The sequence below is a fragment of the Abramis brama genome (assembly GCF_963993115.1).
Source record: "Abramis brama genome assembly, chromosome: 24".
In the NCBI taxonomy this organism is placed as follows: Eukaryota; Metazoa; Chordata; class Actinopteri; order Cypriniformes; family Leuciscidae; genus Abramis; species Abramis brama.
Window position 1 is genome coordinate 22,571,615 of NC_139986.1, and position 18,536 is coordinate 22,590,150.

The window sequence follows — 18,536 nt, forward strand, 5'->3', positions numbered from 1 at the left end:
ATATTTTGGGTTTGTGTGCGTGCACGTGTGTGTGTGTGTGTGTATACTGTACATGGTGAACATTTGGGTGTTCACGCTTTACAAGAACCAATTCAAATCTTGTTCAGTAACCATAAAGTGAGCAGTTTTTTAATACTATTTCCACTTGACTTTTCATAGGCCACATTCTCACAGTTTTTTACAAATTCAATATGAATGAATATAAATTTTGTGATTGTAATAATATTATTACAGTGTAAAAATAGAGTATTTTAGAAAAATAATTAAAATAATTTTTCTAATTAAATCACAGCCTTTGCGATTTGATAATTGCACTAAGCGACATTGATTTTATTTTAACATATTGTGCAGCTCTACCCTCAAATCTTTGTTTTCTCACCCTGCAAAATGTACAAATTCCTTAGTTCATAATAAGTTTTAGTGCATTTTTCTCTGGGTTTTCCATCTGATATGTCTATAAAACAGGGTGTGCATTACGGGGGATCTTGGGGGACACCCAAATGACTTGTATATCAAATGTTTCAACAACATTTTCAGAAACGTTTCGGTAACCACAGAAGTCAGATAAGTTAGTCAGAGCACACATTTTCACCTAGTCACAAATAGATAGTCGCAAACAGAAGTCACATTCGCCTGAGGAAGTAACCATAACAACAGTTTCTGTCACTATGTAAGGCTCTCTTTGCCCTATATGGCAATTTATATTTGTGTTTGTGGTTGCTCCATATGTCTCAAATATGATTTGTGTCTCCATATACCGACATAGTTCCGTTTGGTAGGAGGAAGGATGACGCATGTGGCCTGACATCTGCTTCTCAAATCACTGAGGTCATGTGGTTGGATTGCTGTGCATTTTGGAATACATTTATTTACATTTGATATTTTTATGATTGGTTAACTATCCAACCAGTAAAAAACACAGTGACCATGTGCACAGTAACTGCCCTACTAATCGAGGGGTAGAGCTACAAAAAACTATTTGGGTTGCATGAGATAAAGCACAAATGATTGCATATCAAAATCATATATTATTTTAATAGTATGTGTTACTTTGTTTTTCTCTGATTTCAGATGTACATTACATTTACAGTGAGAGCCAAAGGAACTCGTCTGGCTAAACCAGTCATGTCTTTGGGCCTGATGTGCCTGGCCTTTCTAACGGGTATTAACAGGGTGGCGGAGTATCGAAACCACTGGTCTGACGTCATCGCCGGGTTTATCATCGGTGTGGCCATCGCCACCTTTCTAGTAAGTTTTTAATCAGGTGTTTCATTTTCCTGGTGTATATTTCTGTCAGGCTCTTTGCAAACATATAATGTAATAGGTGACAGTCATCATTTACTCGCCCTCATGTCATTCCAGACCTTTATGATTTTCTTTCTTCTGTGGAACATACAAATTTGATGTTTTGCAGAATGTCCCGGCTGAACTTTTCTTTACAATGAGGGTTAATGGGTACGGGGACTGAAAACTCCTAAGTGTGTATGTAGTCCATTAGGCTTGTGCACTATATTTAGGGTTCCATGGAAAACCTGGAAGAATTTCAATGTGATTTTCAGGCCTGGAAGTCAAGAAAATAAGTAAAATTGTTCATTTGCACATTTTTGCACATTTCTATTTTTAGATATCTCTAGTGCTTATGTAAAATAGTTAAAATGTACATTTCAATATTAACTTAAAATTCCTTTATTTTTATCTGATTGGACACATTGGACAACGATCTTGAATAGTAACGATCTTGAATAGTAACGATCAGGCCTATACATTATTTTTTATATAGTATACATAGTTATTATGGAAGCTTGTTGCCACAACGGAATAAAACAATTCACGACTTTTTATCTCGCAATTTTTACTTTTTTTCTCAGAATCGCGAGATGTAACCTCGCAATTGCGAGAAAAAAGTTAGAATTGTGAGATTATAGTCGCAATTACTTTTATTATTTATTCTTTGGTGGAAACAAGCTTCCATAATTTATTCATAATTCTAATTGTGTTTTACATCATTTTTCATTTTAGTTTAAATGTTAGCAATTTTGTTATGTGCTTTTGTCCTTTTTCAATATTTCTATTAAGCTTTTTTTAGTTTTATTAATTGTAGTACTTCTACCTAAACTTAATATTTAAATAGTCGTAATAATAGTTTTAATATTTATCATTTACTTTATTTCAGCTTTATTTCAATTAACGAAAATGTTTTAATAGTTTGTTATAGTTGACAACAGCAATACTGATATATATATATATATATATATATATATATATATATATATATATATATATATATGTATGTATGTATGTGTGTGTGTGTATATATTTAGCTAACATATTGTGAACAAAAAAATGTAATCTGCTAGAAATTGCATTTTATGAAAACAGTATATATTTTTTAATTTAGTAATCATAATTAAATAGAAAAGCCATAGAAACTCACTGTTCAAAATGTGTGGGAATCCTTCTCATGTAAGACTTGTAAAGCCATTTAGTAGTTTAATAACTAGCAAACCTTGAGGGTGAGTAATTGATGACTGAATTTTCATTTTTTGGTAAACTAACACAAGTGACAAGCATGGAGTTGAGTGGCAGAAGTCCAGAGCAAATTACATATAACTCATTTAGCAAGGATAACAGGATAGAGAAAGGATAATGTTGGCTGGTGGAAAGCTAAGTAGAAGAACCGCTCACATACTGACATTATAGAGGGCCAGCTAAGCTTCTGCCAACATGCAGCCCTGTTGCAGACCCTCTGCTCTAGGCCTCTTTTTGCTTTGAAGCCAATTGTGTTGTGTAGAGCTGCCAAATGTAGGAAGATGGATTTCACCCTCGTTCCACCACCCACATCTGGGCACATCATGATACAGGTTTCCTCTCAGGGCACGGTAGCTTAGAGCAAATGCTAACGCGTTTGTGTCCTTGAGTCCAACCCCTTAAAGATTCCATGGGTTTTAGAGCACTACAATCTAGCACAATGACTCTTTTTTTGTTTTTTGTTGCTAAACTGGTTTGTGGTGGGCGTTCTGACGCAATATGGCTGCCGTCGCATCATCATGGTGGATGCTGCACATTGGTGGTGGTTGAGGAGATTCCCCCTTCTATGTAAAGCGCTTTTTGAGTGCAGAGAAAAGCACTATATAAATGTAACGAATTAAACTGCAAGTGCATATTTTGTTTCTCTAAAGACTTGGATCATGTTATTTGGTCTAGAAAGAAATGCCATATTTTGGGATAAAAAGGTAGCCTGAAAGGAAGTCCATGAAATTTAACTTCACATGTGGAAAATTCAGCATGTAATGTACCAAATCCCAAGCTCTCTCAACCATCCTGAGCGTGCTGAAACATCTGGAAGGACCAATTCTTGGCACATGCAAGTAGAATAACTCCGGAATGGGATTTTTTTGTTCATGCTAGCTGCTGATTAGGTTGGCTTGCCACAGTGAATTGATTGAAGTTCCAGACAAAAGTAAGAAAAAATTGATGTCTTGAGACATGTTTACACTGCCGTTCAAAAGTGTGGGGTCAGTCATTTTAATACTTTTATTCAGCAAGGATGCATAACATTGATCAAAAGTGACAGTAAATGCATTTATAATGTTACAAAATAGTTATATTTTATAAATAAATAATATTCTTTTGAACGTTCTATTCATTAAAGAACCCTGAAAAAAAAAAACTTTCACAAAAATATTAAGCAGCACAACCATTTTTAACATTGCTACTGATAGTAATAATAAATATTTCCTGAGCTCCAAATCAGCATATTAGAATGATTTCTGAATGATCATGTGACACTGAAGAGTGGAGTAATGGAATTCATTGTTATAATATTTCACAATATTGCTGTTTATATGGGATTTTTTATTTCTTGGTAAGCATGAGAGACTAAAAAACATTTAAAAATCTTACCGACCCCACTCTTTTGAACGGTAGTGCACACAATTTTCATGCTCAGAACAAGTTGCTTTTCAGATTTTGCAAGATGTTCACTAGTCTTGTAATACTTTGGTCTAGAGATTTAAATAAACTCGTAACTCTGAGTATGAGCAATAGTAGTAGTGATGTTTGTCTTAGCAAGCTCTGCTAATGAGAGAGTCCACTGCTTGTGATTAATATTTAAGCATTCTAATGTGTTTTCTTTATGACAGCCTCCAGCCCAATGTGCAGATAAGGCCTGATTTAAGGTAATGTCTTGAAAGAATAGATGAAAGCATCTCTCTGATCCCGAGCCCAGAAGCTATGAGCCACAAAGACTGTTTAGTGTGTCTGACAAACCACACAGCCACAAAGGAACTTTTTAGAGAGCTATGATATACCATTATCAAAGCTTTGGCGTCATTTCATGTGAAGATTTTGTCACAAAAATTCTCTGTCGAAAGATTTCCCTCTAACGATCAGAGAGTGAATTAAAAAGTTGAAAAACATTTCATAACCCTTGTCTAACTTCATTTCAGTCTCTGTCAAGATAAAGAAAAGTATTCCTGAGTGGTCTCACAGAGATTTCTCTTGTAATGAACTGTCAAAATGAGCTCTTTAATGATTATTTGATTGACTTCAGCTATTAATATGTCTGGGAATAGGCAGTGTTGGCGCTGAACAAACACTGCTGCAAGGCCACTATGGATCCTCTCCGGCAACTAAGATCGTGATTTATGAAAACATTTAGCTGCCGTTTTGTTGGGAGGAAATGCACAAAGAATCATGTGATTAGCTGACACGCTCCAATTATTGAAATTGCTTGTGCTAAGCTTTCTCGTCACGTTAGGAGCCCACTCTACAAGATATCAGCCTCATTTGTACCATGATGGGTTAGTGATTCAAACACGCTCTGTTTAGCTGGAGATCCTGAAGCTGCATATGTGACGGCAGAATATAAACTACCAACAGAATATGTGACCTACTTTGGCCCTTGGCTGCTGTGTTGGAGCTTTTTATTAATATCATCAACAGCTTTTGCACAGAAGTCGGAAAAGCAGATGCTCAGCAACATACACATTTAGATTGAAGAAATATATACAGCAAGCTGTGCAAGCAAAACACACAGTGAGGGTTTATGTAAAGCTTCACTATAAAGCTCTTATGTGTCTATCTATCTATCTATCTATCTATCTATCTATCTATCTATCTATCTATCTGTCTATCTATCTAGCTATCTATCTAGCTATCTATCTAATTATATGAGTGGGAAGAGAAGTTGCTATGTTCCTCTTTATGGGTCGAGGACTCTCACATGACTGCCAACAAAATTACTATTATTCCTTTCTTCTCTCTTCTCACTGTGACACTAGATTGTCCCTGACTGTGCGCTACACAGTGGCTTTGTATTAAGTGTATGTGCTTTTATGCTGTCTGCTCCAATGAAAGTGCAGCTGTATTGTGTTGACGCTGTATTCCAGAGCTTCATCACAATCAACAATGGGCACGAATCCTTACATTCACCCCTGCTTTCACCTAATTCATATTTTGCTTGTTACAATAATATTTTAGAATTCCATCTTTCTTTCATTGTACACTGGCACTCATGCAGGTGTTCCTTTCAAAGTTACATATTTTAGACTGTCATATTTATTTATTAAGTCAACTTAAAATCTCAGTTAATTTAGTTGCATTTTTTATGTTTTCAGGTGGTGTGTGTGGTCCATAACTTCAAAGGCAAACATCTGCTGAATGATGATCCCCCACAGGACAACCTAAGTGACAATCCAATGATCAGCTCGCCCAGGGTTGAGAGTCCGTTGGAGAAGTACATCGCCTCACAGGTAATGACAAAAGCACAGCTGAAATCTGGATGCTGTCAAATGAACTGACACACGGTGCATGGCCTGTGTGCAGAGTGTTGAATCAGCTCTCAAGGGTCCCAATTGTGTCAGTTTGAGCACTCGTATCAACAAGATGTGTATCCATGCGCTCCTGTCCCTCAGGTGACAGAACTGAGAATGGATGATGAGGAGTCCCACACTCTGAAAGACCGTCTCCTGAGTTTCTTTAGCTGGATCACAGGCAAAAGCAGCCGCTTCAGACACCTGCAGAACACAAGGCAATAAACGTATGCGCACCTGTGTGAGGAGCTCAGGCTGCCAAACCTCTGGAGTACAACGACACGTCATTAAATCCCAGTTAAAACCCAATCATGTTCATTTCAAATAAACAGAACAATTACCTGTACCTAATTACAGTGTACCCAGAGCGTTGGCATCTCCGGCTGCATGTTTTTAAGTCCTTTGCAGTTCAGTCTTTGGGGTTGCATCTGATCTTGTTCTGAACTTATATGTATATGTAGGATTAAGGGATGTAGAATATGGTCATGCAGAATAAGGCATTCATTTGTGCTTAAAAAGTACTAAAGTACTTCCCAGTTAAATTAAGCTTCTTTTTTTTCAGCCCTTGAAGTTATTGTATGAACACCCATGAACTGAATGTGTGTTCAATGTGTTTGGTTCTGAAATGTATGAAAAACACATTTATTAGCTGAAAGATATAATTTTAATAGATCATTTTGTTAAAGGACAAGGGCCTTCATTGAGGTTCTTTGTTTGTACACTGGGAAAATTCAATTGATACTTACCGCGAGACTTAAATTTTTTTGCAATATACCTGAGAGTCATGTCATTTGAAGCTTTTTCTAATCTAATAAGGATTCCTCGCACGCACAGTTGCTTCCAGTTGGGTTTCTTTCATAGATGGTGCTCCAAAAATACCTTTTAAAAACCTGATCTGAAACCTGGTGTTGGTGTTTGAGTTGAGTGACCTAAAAACCCTTAGCAATTCCGCACCTTGAATAGAAATCGAAACTACTAAGCCCTCAGAGACTTTAAAAACCTCCATTCCTGAGTCTGCATTTAGCACCCTAGCAGCCGTTATCCCCCATGGCAGAGAGTCAGATTTCGTGTTCAGCTTTTAATTAAGCCACAGGCCAATGCTGAGATCCGAAAGACTGTAATTAAACTGCAACTATGGCTCTTTAAACGTTTCTTTATGCATTTTGCACGTAAGCAAATGAGAGACTAATTTAATCCCAGATTGCTGTTTTGATTTCTCTTGGCAGAATATAAGGGATTAAATGTTGTTCTTGTTTGCTTATTCAGCTGCAACGAACCATTTGGGAACAATGTCGGTTCACAGATGGTTTATTGAAATGCAGAGAATGAATGTGTAGGATATTGAGGGCACTTTCGGCCAATAAAAATGCTAATCTTCTGTTTCTTCTTTAGTCAATGGTGCCAATTGAAAATAATTATTTGTGATATCAGTCGATCCATGTAGATAAGGTTTGGATGCAATAATGCCCTGTGAGGTTTCTGGAATGGATGGAAAACAGACAATTTCACTTTGCTTTCTGCTGAAATATCCCCCAGACAGATTGCTGTCAGGAACCATAATGCTGTTGAAAGTGGGAGGACAAGGCAAGGAAAATCCACATCTCTGTTTTGTCTCTTCAAATCACAGAGACTTCGGGATCACTGCAAATATGACTGGAAGCTAGAAATAATTTGCTTGGGAAAATCCACCCCGCATTCTCTGGCGAGGTCACGTTGTATATATCAGTGATATGACCTGCGGAGCACTTTTCTGTGATCGTTCTTCATGTTTCCTGAATCTCTGATGAGAACAGAGAGAAACAGAACATTGCGTTTTAGAATAGAGTTTAAACTGGAGTCATACGCCCCATCAGTTCTGACTGAAACGATCTGTCTTCTGGTTCTCAGGACTCATTTTCTTTCAGATTGGGCCCACAAACTGGTAGCATAAGGTTAAACAGAACCATTAGTGTTTGCTGTTACCTGGTCCCTGTGGTCAGCCTCATGCAGGAACTTCAGCTGCATGTAAAACCAATAAAAGAATACAGAGATATTTTGGCCCAAGCAAAGCTATATATATACAACCTACACACGGGTGCTCATATCAGACATTTTTTACTTGGTTGACTACATTTGGTTTGGACCTAAGCTTGGTTGTTTTGTTTGTGTGAAACCTGATTACTGAATTTTGATGGTCAACAAGGAACCGTACACGGGTCTGCTTGCAAACCAGGTTTATATTTTTTAGTATAATGCGATTACTGTATCAACATAATTTGCCTTCAGTAAAATTTCTACCAAAAATACACTACCATTCAAAAGTTTGGGGTCAGTAAAATTTTTGGTAACTCTTTATTTTGATGGTCCACTTGATGGAATTTCTACTAACTATAAGGAACTTTGCAACTACATGTTAGCTAGCAGTTATTAAAGTAGGCTATTAGTAGACTGTCTGCTTATATCTGGGAACACTTTATTTTAATGATCTCTCAACAGACATTTTACTGTTGACAGCAACTACATGTCAACTTATTCAAACCTGTACCCTAACCCTAACCTAACAGCCTACTAATACTCTAATGAGAGTTAGTTGACATGAAGTTGCAAAGTTACTTGTAGTTAGTAGAATGTCTAAAGTGGACCGTCAAAATAAAGTGTAACCGTTTTTTTTTTTTTTATTCTTTGAAAGAAATTTATATTTTTAATCAGCAAGAATGAAATAGATAAAAAGTGACAGTAAACATTTATATAATGTTACAAAAGATTTCTATTTCAAATAGTTGCTGTTCTTTTGAACGTTATGTTCATCAAAGAATTGTGAAAAAATCCACAAAAATCACAGCACAACTGTTTTCAATATTGATAATAATAAGAAATATTTCTTGAGCAGCAAATTAGCGTATTAGAAAGATTTTTGAAGGATGATGTGACACTGAAGTCTTGAGTAATGATGCTGAAAATACAGCTTTTTATTTTTGATCAGATAAATGCAGCCTTAGTGAGCATAAGAAACGTCTTTCAAAAACATTTAAATATTTTACAGACCCCAAACATTTGAACAGTAGTGCACTTTTTTTAAAAGTAACGTGAACACTTTCTATTTTTCTTCTCTTTCAATATTTTTTTCTTGTTTTCCAGTAAAAATGTCTAAATATCCTTACGAAGTGAAATTGCTTCTCCAAAGTTTTTAGAACTTATACAATTAGTTTATTAATAACATGTATTAATATACATAAACAGTTTTATTTTACCCCATTGACAAATATTCATTCATTTTTGTAAACATAAATGTAACAATTCTTATTGGAAAACAAGACAGATGTTTTTGCAGTGTACTTAGCTACTAGTCACACTTGTGTGAAAAGTGTAAATGTCTATCTCCTCAAACCTTGTGTGGAAGCGGTTTGCATCTAAAAGAGTCTGTCCTCTTGCAAAGCAGATTTGATGTGTTTGATGTCCTCAAGTTTTTGCTGACGTCCCTCCTTCTGTCTAACTCTGTCAACAGAATCACATCGCCTTCGCTGAGATCACGTGACCTTGAGTCGGCGGTGTGGCAGACACACTGGACATCCACGCTGTTTACCGTCCAGTCCCGATAGTCACGGCTCAACGCTAACGCAGTGGTCATATTCTCTATGGTGTCGTTTTGGATCGCTCTGCCCTTGCTTTGTGTGTGTGGAAATCTTGGTCCTGTCTACTAATAAGTATTACCATCACGCAACTAATGACTGAAGCTTCACACTTCACATTTCCCAGACTGGCTCCGTTGGCTTTATTGCAGACCAAGCTCTAGAGCTCAGAATATCAGAATATTGCTCACGTATATGGAGAGCGTGTGTGTCTGTGTTTATGGGATTTATGGCAGGTTGATGCGAATACCTACCTGTGGAATTAAAAATGGACTTGTATTTGTGGATATGTGTGTTTTCTTCGTCTGCTTATATTCCAGAAAGTGTTTATTCCTATGTGAATTTGTTTCTTTTTAGAGCTTGCATTGGATGAGTGAAAACATATGGAAGCCTGTTTCTGCCTCAGAGTAAAAAAAAAGGTAATTGTGACTTTATTTCTTGGAATTGTGACACTATATTTCACAATGTGACTTTTGGTAACACTCTATTTTGACTGACTTTAAAGTAACTTTGAACTACATGTCAACTAACTTTCATTAGAGTAATAGTAGACTTACTATCTGAAAACACTTTATTTTGATGGTCCCTCAACAGACATTCTACTGACTATATAAGTAACCCTAAAGCCTGGTTTACACTGGCCATATACTGGCACGAGTGCGAAGGTGCACGCGGCAAATCATTAATTATCTCATAATTGTGATTTTAATATCTCACAGTTGTGACTATTTCTCATAATTGCAACATTATATCTCACAATTGTAACAACTTTTTTTTCAAACTTTTACTAATAATTTTGATTTTATGTCTCACAGTATGAATTTATTTATCTTAATTGCAACTTATATTGCAACTTTATTTGTTGTAATTGTGATATTATATCTCACAATTGCAACTTTCACGTAATTGCGACTTTTCTCAAATTGTGAATTTATCTCACAACTACAGCTTTATATCTCATAATTGGGATTTTAATATCTGACTATTTCTTTTAATTGCAACATTATATTTCACAATTGTGACTATTCCTCGTAATTGCGACTTTATATCTCACAACCTTTTCTCAAATTGTGACTACTGTACATCACAATTGCAACTTTTACTCATAATTGTGATTTTATATATCACAATATGAGTTTATTTCTCTTAATTGCAACTTAACTAATTGCGTCTTAATTTCTCTTAATTGTGATTTTATATCTCACAGTGTGACTTTATTCTTGATAATTACCTATTATTTTTTACTCTGAGGCAGAATTTTGCTTCCATACATGCGTAAATACACTGTGTCCACAAAAATGAGGCAGAAAATAAGCTAAAAATACCAGTTGAAAGCTCACATTAAAAGAATACCAAAGCTCAGATAAACTCAAGTACTCACCTACTGTACTAGCAGCAAAAAAAGCAGTTCCAGATCCATTGGTTAGAGCCAAGTATATTATCAACTTTACCCAGTGGCCAACGGACATTCACAGTGAAGCTGTGTGCAAACCGTAATCACCCAGCGGTGAAAGACTGATCATCTGCTAAGACAATCATCAGCCATCTCACTAGAATAATGAGCCGGTCCATTTAACCAGTGCTTGACATAATGATACTCGCATAGGCATTTGTTTCACACTGTTTTAATGGCCAGCAAACCTTTCATAGATGAACGATATTGTAAATGTTAAGGAAATAATGATTCAGAAAGCCACCTTTTCTCCTGTGATCTTTAAAAAACAAACCATGATACCTCATGTGTAAAGTTGTGGATATAAATTAGTCACTTGCGTTATTTTATTTTGAAAAGATGCAGTTCTTCACTAACTTATATTTCAGATCTCTGGCCCTGTGTTTCAGTCATGTGTTGGTGCCATTTAAAGGAATATTCTGGGTTATCTTTAGATTAATGTCTACATCTAGCATCGGTTTAATGCTGTTAATGACCACTAATTCAAGTTGTCCTTCAGTTTGTAAAAACGTGTTTAGAGGAATACACTTAAAATGGAGGCCTAGTAGGTATGTGGGCTGAAGCAGCTCATTATTGGTTACGCCTGCAAATTTTTCAGTAAAAATGTGCTGTTTGAGCTGTAAAGTTGTCTAAGAAGCTTTTTTGAGGTGGGATGTACTTTTTTTAGGTTGAGGAACTGGTTGTGTTTCTGAAGTAATTACTGTGGGTGTAGTTTACAGGACTCTTGCTCCTCAATTTACACTGTGTGGTAATCGGCACTACTGTTCAAAAGTTTGGGGTCAGATATTTATATATATATATATATATATATAAAATACTTTTATTCAGCAAGGATGACTTAAATTGTTTAAAAGTGACAGTAAAAACATTTATAATGTTACAACAGATTTCTGTTACAGATAAATTCTTTCAATTCATAAAAAAATCCAGATTTTTCTATTTATCACAGTTTCCACAAAACCATTAAGCGGCACAACTGTTTTCAACATTAGTAATAATTTATTGAGGAGCAAATCAGCATATTAGAATGATCTCTGAAGGATCATGTGACACTAAAGACTGGAGTAATGATGCTGAAAATTCATCTTTGCATCACAGGAATAAATGTAATAAAATAATAACAGTTAATATAATTGTTAATTTCAATTGTAATAATATTTCACAATATCACTGTTTTGAACAAATAAATGCAGCCTTGGTGTGCATGAAATACAGACCCCAAACTTTTCAACGGCGGTATATGTCATCCACAGGTCCGGATTATGATCTCACAAACCCATAAAGTAACCCAGAAGATTCCTTTGGTTCTAGATTAAATATATGGTTCCCCTTGTCCTGCTGATGTGACTGATCCTTAAAAGAGCAATAATGTGTTTCTCCTTATCTCATTAGAAAATTCCTATTTGGCTTCCCCTCAAATGGTATGTATTTTTTATTTTTATTATTATATATACATATATAAGTGTGATAAATGGTATATTATTCCTAAAGCACTAAACACAGAAGTCTGGGATAGCTGCACTTAAAAATGCATAAATTGTAAATGAAAGCGATCAGCGCCTGCAGCAGTATTAAAATGAAACATGGTGTGTACAGTGTAAATGCACATGCAATTTTTGTCAGAGATTATCGATGTTTATTTTCTTATGTTTGTGCTGTACATGTATGTGTGGCTGGGGGTTTGTGGGTGTACGATGGCATACTGTAAGTACATATTGTACTGTATTTATCATTGACATTCTTTGATCTTAGCTGTAGTATCACACTGGTTTACTGTATACCAATGGATGTTTTTGTATTTATTTTATGTTCTATATGTTTTTTAGCTCGTGCAGACGTTTTGGTTGTTAAAAGATGTTCTTTCAACCTTAAAAGCTTTTTTTAAACTTCTGATTCCTATATTTTCTTCTCCCATCCCACCTCCAAAATCATTCCTAAATGGTTTATTTGGATACTCTAGAATGGATTTACCACAAAATCAACGTGAATCCATGAATTCATGACCTTTTACACTGTAGAGACGATGAAAATTAAAGTTTGACTAAAAAAATATATTCTAAAGCCTGTGGTGTTTTTCTTTGGCCAGCAATTCACTGATGTGTATACGTCTTATATTAAATGCTCTCAGAAGCGTTTAAAGAGCCCTGTGGGATCGCTGGCCCCTGACCTCTGAAAAATTGCCTGGTTTGCTCTGGAGAACCTGTAAAATATGTGAGAAAGTGACGTGGTGTGGAGGTGGAGGGGATTCGGTGTTCTTCGGCCATCCTGTCTGATACCGAATGTCCTGTGGAGCAACAAACAGACAAACAAGCAATCAGAAAAGATGGAGCGTTTTCACCAGCCCACATTTATTACTGTCACTCAACAGGGTTAAAGGGAACATCTCTTTCTCTCTCCTCCCTCCCCACATCACAAGGATTGATTCTTTTCCGAAGGGAAACACATTCTCCTGCACTGAGATTCCCTCCTTTTTTATATCTCAAATCTGACTGCTCTCCTGAAACCGTTGGCGAACTGCCGTGAAACACGCCACATGGGCTTAGGAAAGTCTTTTTATCTTTTGAGAGCTTATTTTAAAGGTAAATCTAATGCGAAAAATGTTTTAGCATTATAATAAAGCAGGGCATGAAAATCACACTAATAAAGGTTCATTTGGCATGACTGGGGAATTTACTTGCTCTTGTCACTTTGTGGAGTTCATCGGGTTGTTTAAACTCAACATGAAATCAAAATTGCTTGATATGTGTTCCTTGTCTATTTGTACTTGTTTTGTTAGTGCAAGTTATTATACTGTTTAAGGTAATGTAATTGTATTTCATAATTAAATTCTATAATGGAGGCATTGAGTTTTCATTGTCAGGCCGATGCATTGCAATGCACTGATGCTTTTTTAACCATATTACTAAAGTTTAGCATGCCCTTCAAAAACCAATACTACAACACAAGCGCTTAATTTTTAGAGTCTATATTGCTCTTGTAATACTTTGCAACTAACAATAGCTACAAGTCCATGTCCCAACATTCATCTGGAATCAAATAGAGGCTGATTGCGTAACAAAATCATTCGTTTCTGTTTACCACGAAACGGGTCGATGTCTTTCAAACAATCAATCCGCACGGCAGGTTTCCCAGTGTGAACAAGCAGCCTTACTGTGTCACATTGTTTCGGTTTTCATTCAGTTCGCACAATTGGAAAATTTGGCCTTTGTGCTTTAAAGACGAGGTGTTCGAGTCAGGACATTGATCAACTGACGTGAAATTCGGGAATCTCATAAGCAGCAAAATGGTCTTGCCTTTTAGACCCAAAAAAATCTTTTGTTTTAGAACAACTAATGGAAGCTTGTTTCTGTCACGGAATAAAAAATAACATATCTCACAATTTATGAGTTTATATCTTGCAATTGCAAGTTAAAAACTTGTATAAACTGCCTTTTTTCCTCAGACTTATGAGTGTATGCTGCGTTCATGGCATAATTACGAAATGACAACGTGACGTTCTCTAAGCTGTTCTTGGACTTGGAATTGTGCTTTTTTTTATGGCAAATCTATCAATGACAAAATTAATTTGCAGTGGTCAGGTGGTACAGAGGTCACGTGATACAAGTGGGAGCTCTCAGAAAATTCCCAGTTTACGTAACGTAAACATCGCAATCTTATAATTACAACATGGCATTAACGCACCTTTACCTCTCACAATTCTTACTTTTCTTCTCAGAGTTACCAGGTAACATCTAGCAATACTGACTTTTCTCCTCAGAATTGTGAGAAAAAGTCTGAATTGTGAGATATAAACTCAGAATTGGTGAGGAAAATGTTTGTATTCCATGGTGGAAACAAGCTTCCAAATCAATCTTACCCCAATTGCATCAGAAAACCTCCGCTGTACTTCCAGTTTCCTGTCAGTGTTCTGTGCGGCGTCTCCCACTGGACTGTGTCTCAATCGTGGTTGGAAAGGACTACAGAGACATTCATACTGATTTTGTAGTGCTGACAGACTGTAGATATTGTACAGGTCTTTGTGATTCGGTAACGGTTCGAGCTTCCGTTCCCCATGGCTGCCCTGTATCTGAGTCCCTCTGTAACCTCTCGCTCGTGCCACTCTCCGGATCACCACCCTGTGTCTGGCTGCGGTTGGCAGGCCATTGGTGGGCAGTGATGACCCGAGGCGTGCCACCTTAGCCAGGCGCCTATGTGTCCATTCCAGTTTTTGTCTAGATGCCTCTTTCCGAAAAGCTTCAGGACTCCTTGTTTCATGGTTTGCCGCAACAAATCCGTTGCACCGCCAGGCTTTGGTTTCAACCGTCATTTGTTCATGAGATGTTTCCGGAATCCACTCTATCATTGGCAGAATCCTGCTTACCTCTACGATATGTACTTGCATTGAGTTCTCACTGGCAATATTTTGTCTCTGGGTCTTTGAATCACTAGATACACTGGGATTTATGGGTACACAGCTCGGGTCTGGTGCACTTGATCTCTCACTAGTAATGTTCACATTCAGGTTGGCAGATTTAGCAGGGACACGAGTGATTTGTGATGCTTTCCATCTTGAGTTCGCTCCATCCGATGCATCATTTGCTCCAGATGCACACGACCTGGGCTGAGCAAATAAATGAGGGGATAAAATGAAGTTCTTCTCATCCAAGTAACTGCATTTGTGCCTAACCTTCTGTTTACTCTCCCGGTATCGATGAAATGCATTTTTATCTGTAAAAAAAAAAGTGGGGGGAAAAAATGAGTGTACAAAAATATACAAATATTCAAAAGTTTGGGGTTGATAAGATCTTTAAATGTTTTGGAAAGAAGTCTCTAATGCTCACCAAGGCTGCATTTATTTAATATATTAATAATGTGAAATATTACAAAAATTTAAGTGAACTTTCTATTTGGATAATGTAATTCATTCATGTAATGCAAAGCTGAATTTCCAGCATCATTACTCCAGTCTTCAGTGTAAATTAATCTTACTCATCCCAAACTGGGATGGTGTGCAATCTGTTTTGTGTGTGTGTGTGTGTGTGTGTGTGTGTTTTGGAACAATGTATTCAATGTTGCATCAGCTGAACAAAACCTCAGTTTGGCATATGTCGTCTTTTAATGCATTTTAAATTGTCACCTATTACCATATTATATATCCAAAGATTTGATTGTATCTGACATCATGATTACAACTTACGAACTTCCCAGATGGATTTGAATGCACTATTTTTGTTCTTGTGCTGCCACAGATAATGATGGGAAATGTAGTTGTGTCCTCATGAAAGAGCCAAATAGTGTTTTGTGGAAAGCTTTATTACTGTTCTTCATTGCTACTTCAATTGTATATAGATGCAAATTAACACACTTACCACTTTTTGAACTAATGTTGCAAACGCTCCTACAAAAGGGCTATTTCGATGATCTATTACCAACTGCAACACGCCTGCCGGTAATTTTTAAGTAATCCTATAAACCCTGATTAGCTGGTTTAAGGCCGAATCTAAACTGCATATTAATTCCATACCTGCCATGAGAAAATGTAATGTTCTGTCTGCTTTGAGAACAAGAACGCATCCTCACAGGGCATTTGGGTAAATATACACATTATTGTTTAACATGGTTATGTCTATAACATAAGTGTTAAACACTCCCACTGTCTTGGGTGTTTGGATGTCCACGGGGCTGCATTACAAATGCTGTGAAGTCTGAGCCCTGTTAGGTCGATGATTAATCACAGGTCCGGTTTTTAAATGTCAGGTCTGAGCCCAGCGTGGCCCGGCTCTGATCGATGTCCCACTCTACGGCCATCTTTCAGAAAGCTGCTCCGATGCTGTGGGACTCAGCATGACTCACCGTTTGCTTCAGAGAAGGTGAGTGGTGAAGGGTTTAAATTCAAATGTGTTCAACATCTAACTTCTGGCGAGCAGGGAGAGATATACTGAGGTCCATAATAACTCAAATGTTATCTTAACCACATACCCCTAACCCTAACCCTACCCATAACTTATCCCTAAAATAAGAGGGAAATGAAAAGTGAATAACACTGATGTACAAGCACCTAACCCTGGTTGTAAGCCTAAACTTAACATAAACTGTACCTCAAATCTGATTGGTTGATTGGAATGTTGTTTCAGGATCAACAAAGATGTTGATCCAAGAATGTGTTGTACTTGGTGAAATCAGGTTCTGCTGCTTGAACATGCTTTAAAATAAAGGTTCTTTATTGACATCTGGTTCCATAAAGAACCTTTAACATCAATAGAACCGTTCCATTACACAAAAGGTTCTTTAGTTGAAAATAGATCGTTTTTTAGTTTTTATCTTCTTCACTATAAGAAAAAAGAAAAAGGCTTTTCACTGAAAGGTTTTTTTGGGGGGGAACCAAAAATGGTTCTTCTGTGGCATTCACTGCAAAAACCTGCAAAAACCAAAAGCGAGAAATAAGGCAGAATCTTACATATTTCATCTTTGTTTTAGGCCATAGCTTTTTTTTTATATAAAAAGAAATCAAATTTTTACTATGGTCATAGACTTGTATGTCTAATGAGACTGGAGTAAACAATATATGGCTGATATTTTCTGCTGTGAGACCTCCACATAATATGAAATATGAATGTTTTTCACAACATTTTTAGAAGATGCCAAATTCTGGAGTTTGGAAAAATATCAAAGATATTTGAACTAAAACCACACATATTAAAAAAATCACCCACACAACCTTAGTCATTTAAGCCGATTTATTTATTTGGAGAAATATGATTAGAATTTGAATAACTTGTCTACAAGTAAGTAAAACAGAATGATTCATTATTTCTGAGTAACAATTAACAAAAAAATTACCTAAAAAAATTCTTGAACACAGTTTGCAACTGATAAGCTCCAAAACACAATCATGAATTGAATTGAGTTTGTATGGAAAGCCCTTATATGGACATGCCCTGGGTGTATTTTATGCAAATTACTAGTTGCAGACACACCTGGCCTCATTTAAAATAACCTGGATTCACCAACAATGATGAACGATGACAGTAAGAGGTTTCTGTGCATACGCACCTGTTGCGTTGGAACTTTTCTGCATGCTTAAATAAGCAATTTGTGCAAAAGTATCAGTAAATAAGGCCCAATGCTACATTAAAGTGGCATACTTTCTCTTTGAAAGAAAAAAGTTCAACACTAGAAAAGCTTATTTTTTTTCTCAAGAGTTCATTGCAGTGAGTTGAGCTGGTAATGGTATCAGTAACCATAATTGTATTATTTGAGCACATATGACTCAATACCAGAGTGGTATTATGAGTGAAGTGTCATTTGTGCATCTACAGTAATAGTCAGTGGCGGTCCTGACTCATACGGTTCCCTTGTTGACATTCGCCATGAGGCTGCTTGAAGTTGCTTAGAAAAAAATGAAATTCTGTGTAATTTAAAATAATAGGGAGAGGTGGAACAGAAATTTCTGTGGGTAAGATACTGGTCCTAAAGTCACCATGAAATCAAAATGTACATTTCTTGTTTTTAATGGAACATTGCAGTATTTATTATAAATGATTTATCCTTGCACTTTTTTTTCTTTATTCACGTGCCCTCATAATCTTTAATAAAAAAAACTTCCCCTTCCTCTTGCAGCGACATCTCTTCTCTGATGACGTGTTTACTGGGACGAGGGCGGGACAACCTGTCACTCACATG

The 18,536-nt window shown here is 36.5% G+C and overlaps 1 protein-coding gene across 1 annotated transcript in view; it reads left to right on the plus strand.

Annotated features, from left to right (window-relative positions):
- plppr5b (phospholipid phosphatase related 5b) overlaps window positions 1-12,928 on the plus strand; it is a 34,095-nt gene extending 21,167 nt beyond the window's left edge. The window contains exons 4-6 of the mRNA XM_084102471.1: window positions 1,072-1,248; window positions 5,619-5,753; window positions 9,298-12,928. Of these exons, the coding sequence (XP_083958597.1) occupies window positions 1,072-1,248; window positions 5,619-5,753; window positions 9,298-9,327 (342 nt within the window). The 3' untranslated portion in view covers window positions 9,328-12,928. The remainder of the gene's footprint in view (window positions 1-1,071; window positions 1,249-5,618; window positions 5,754-9,297) is intronic.
- Window positions 12,929-18,536: the final 5,608 nt, after the last annotated feature.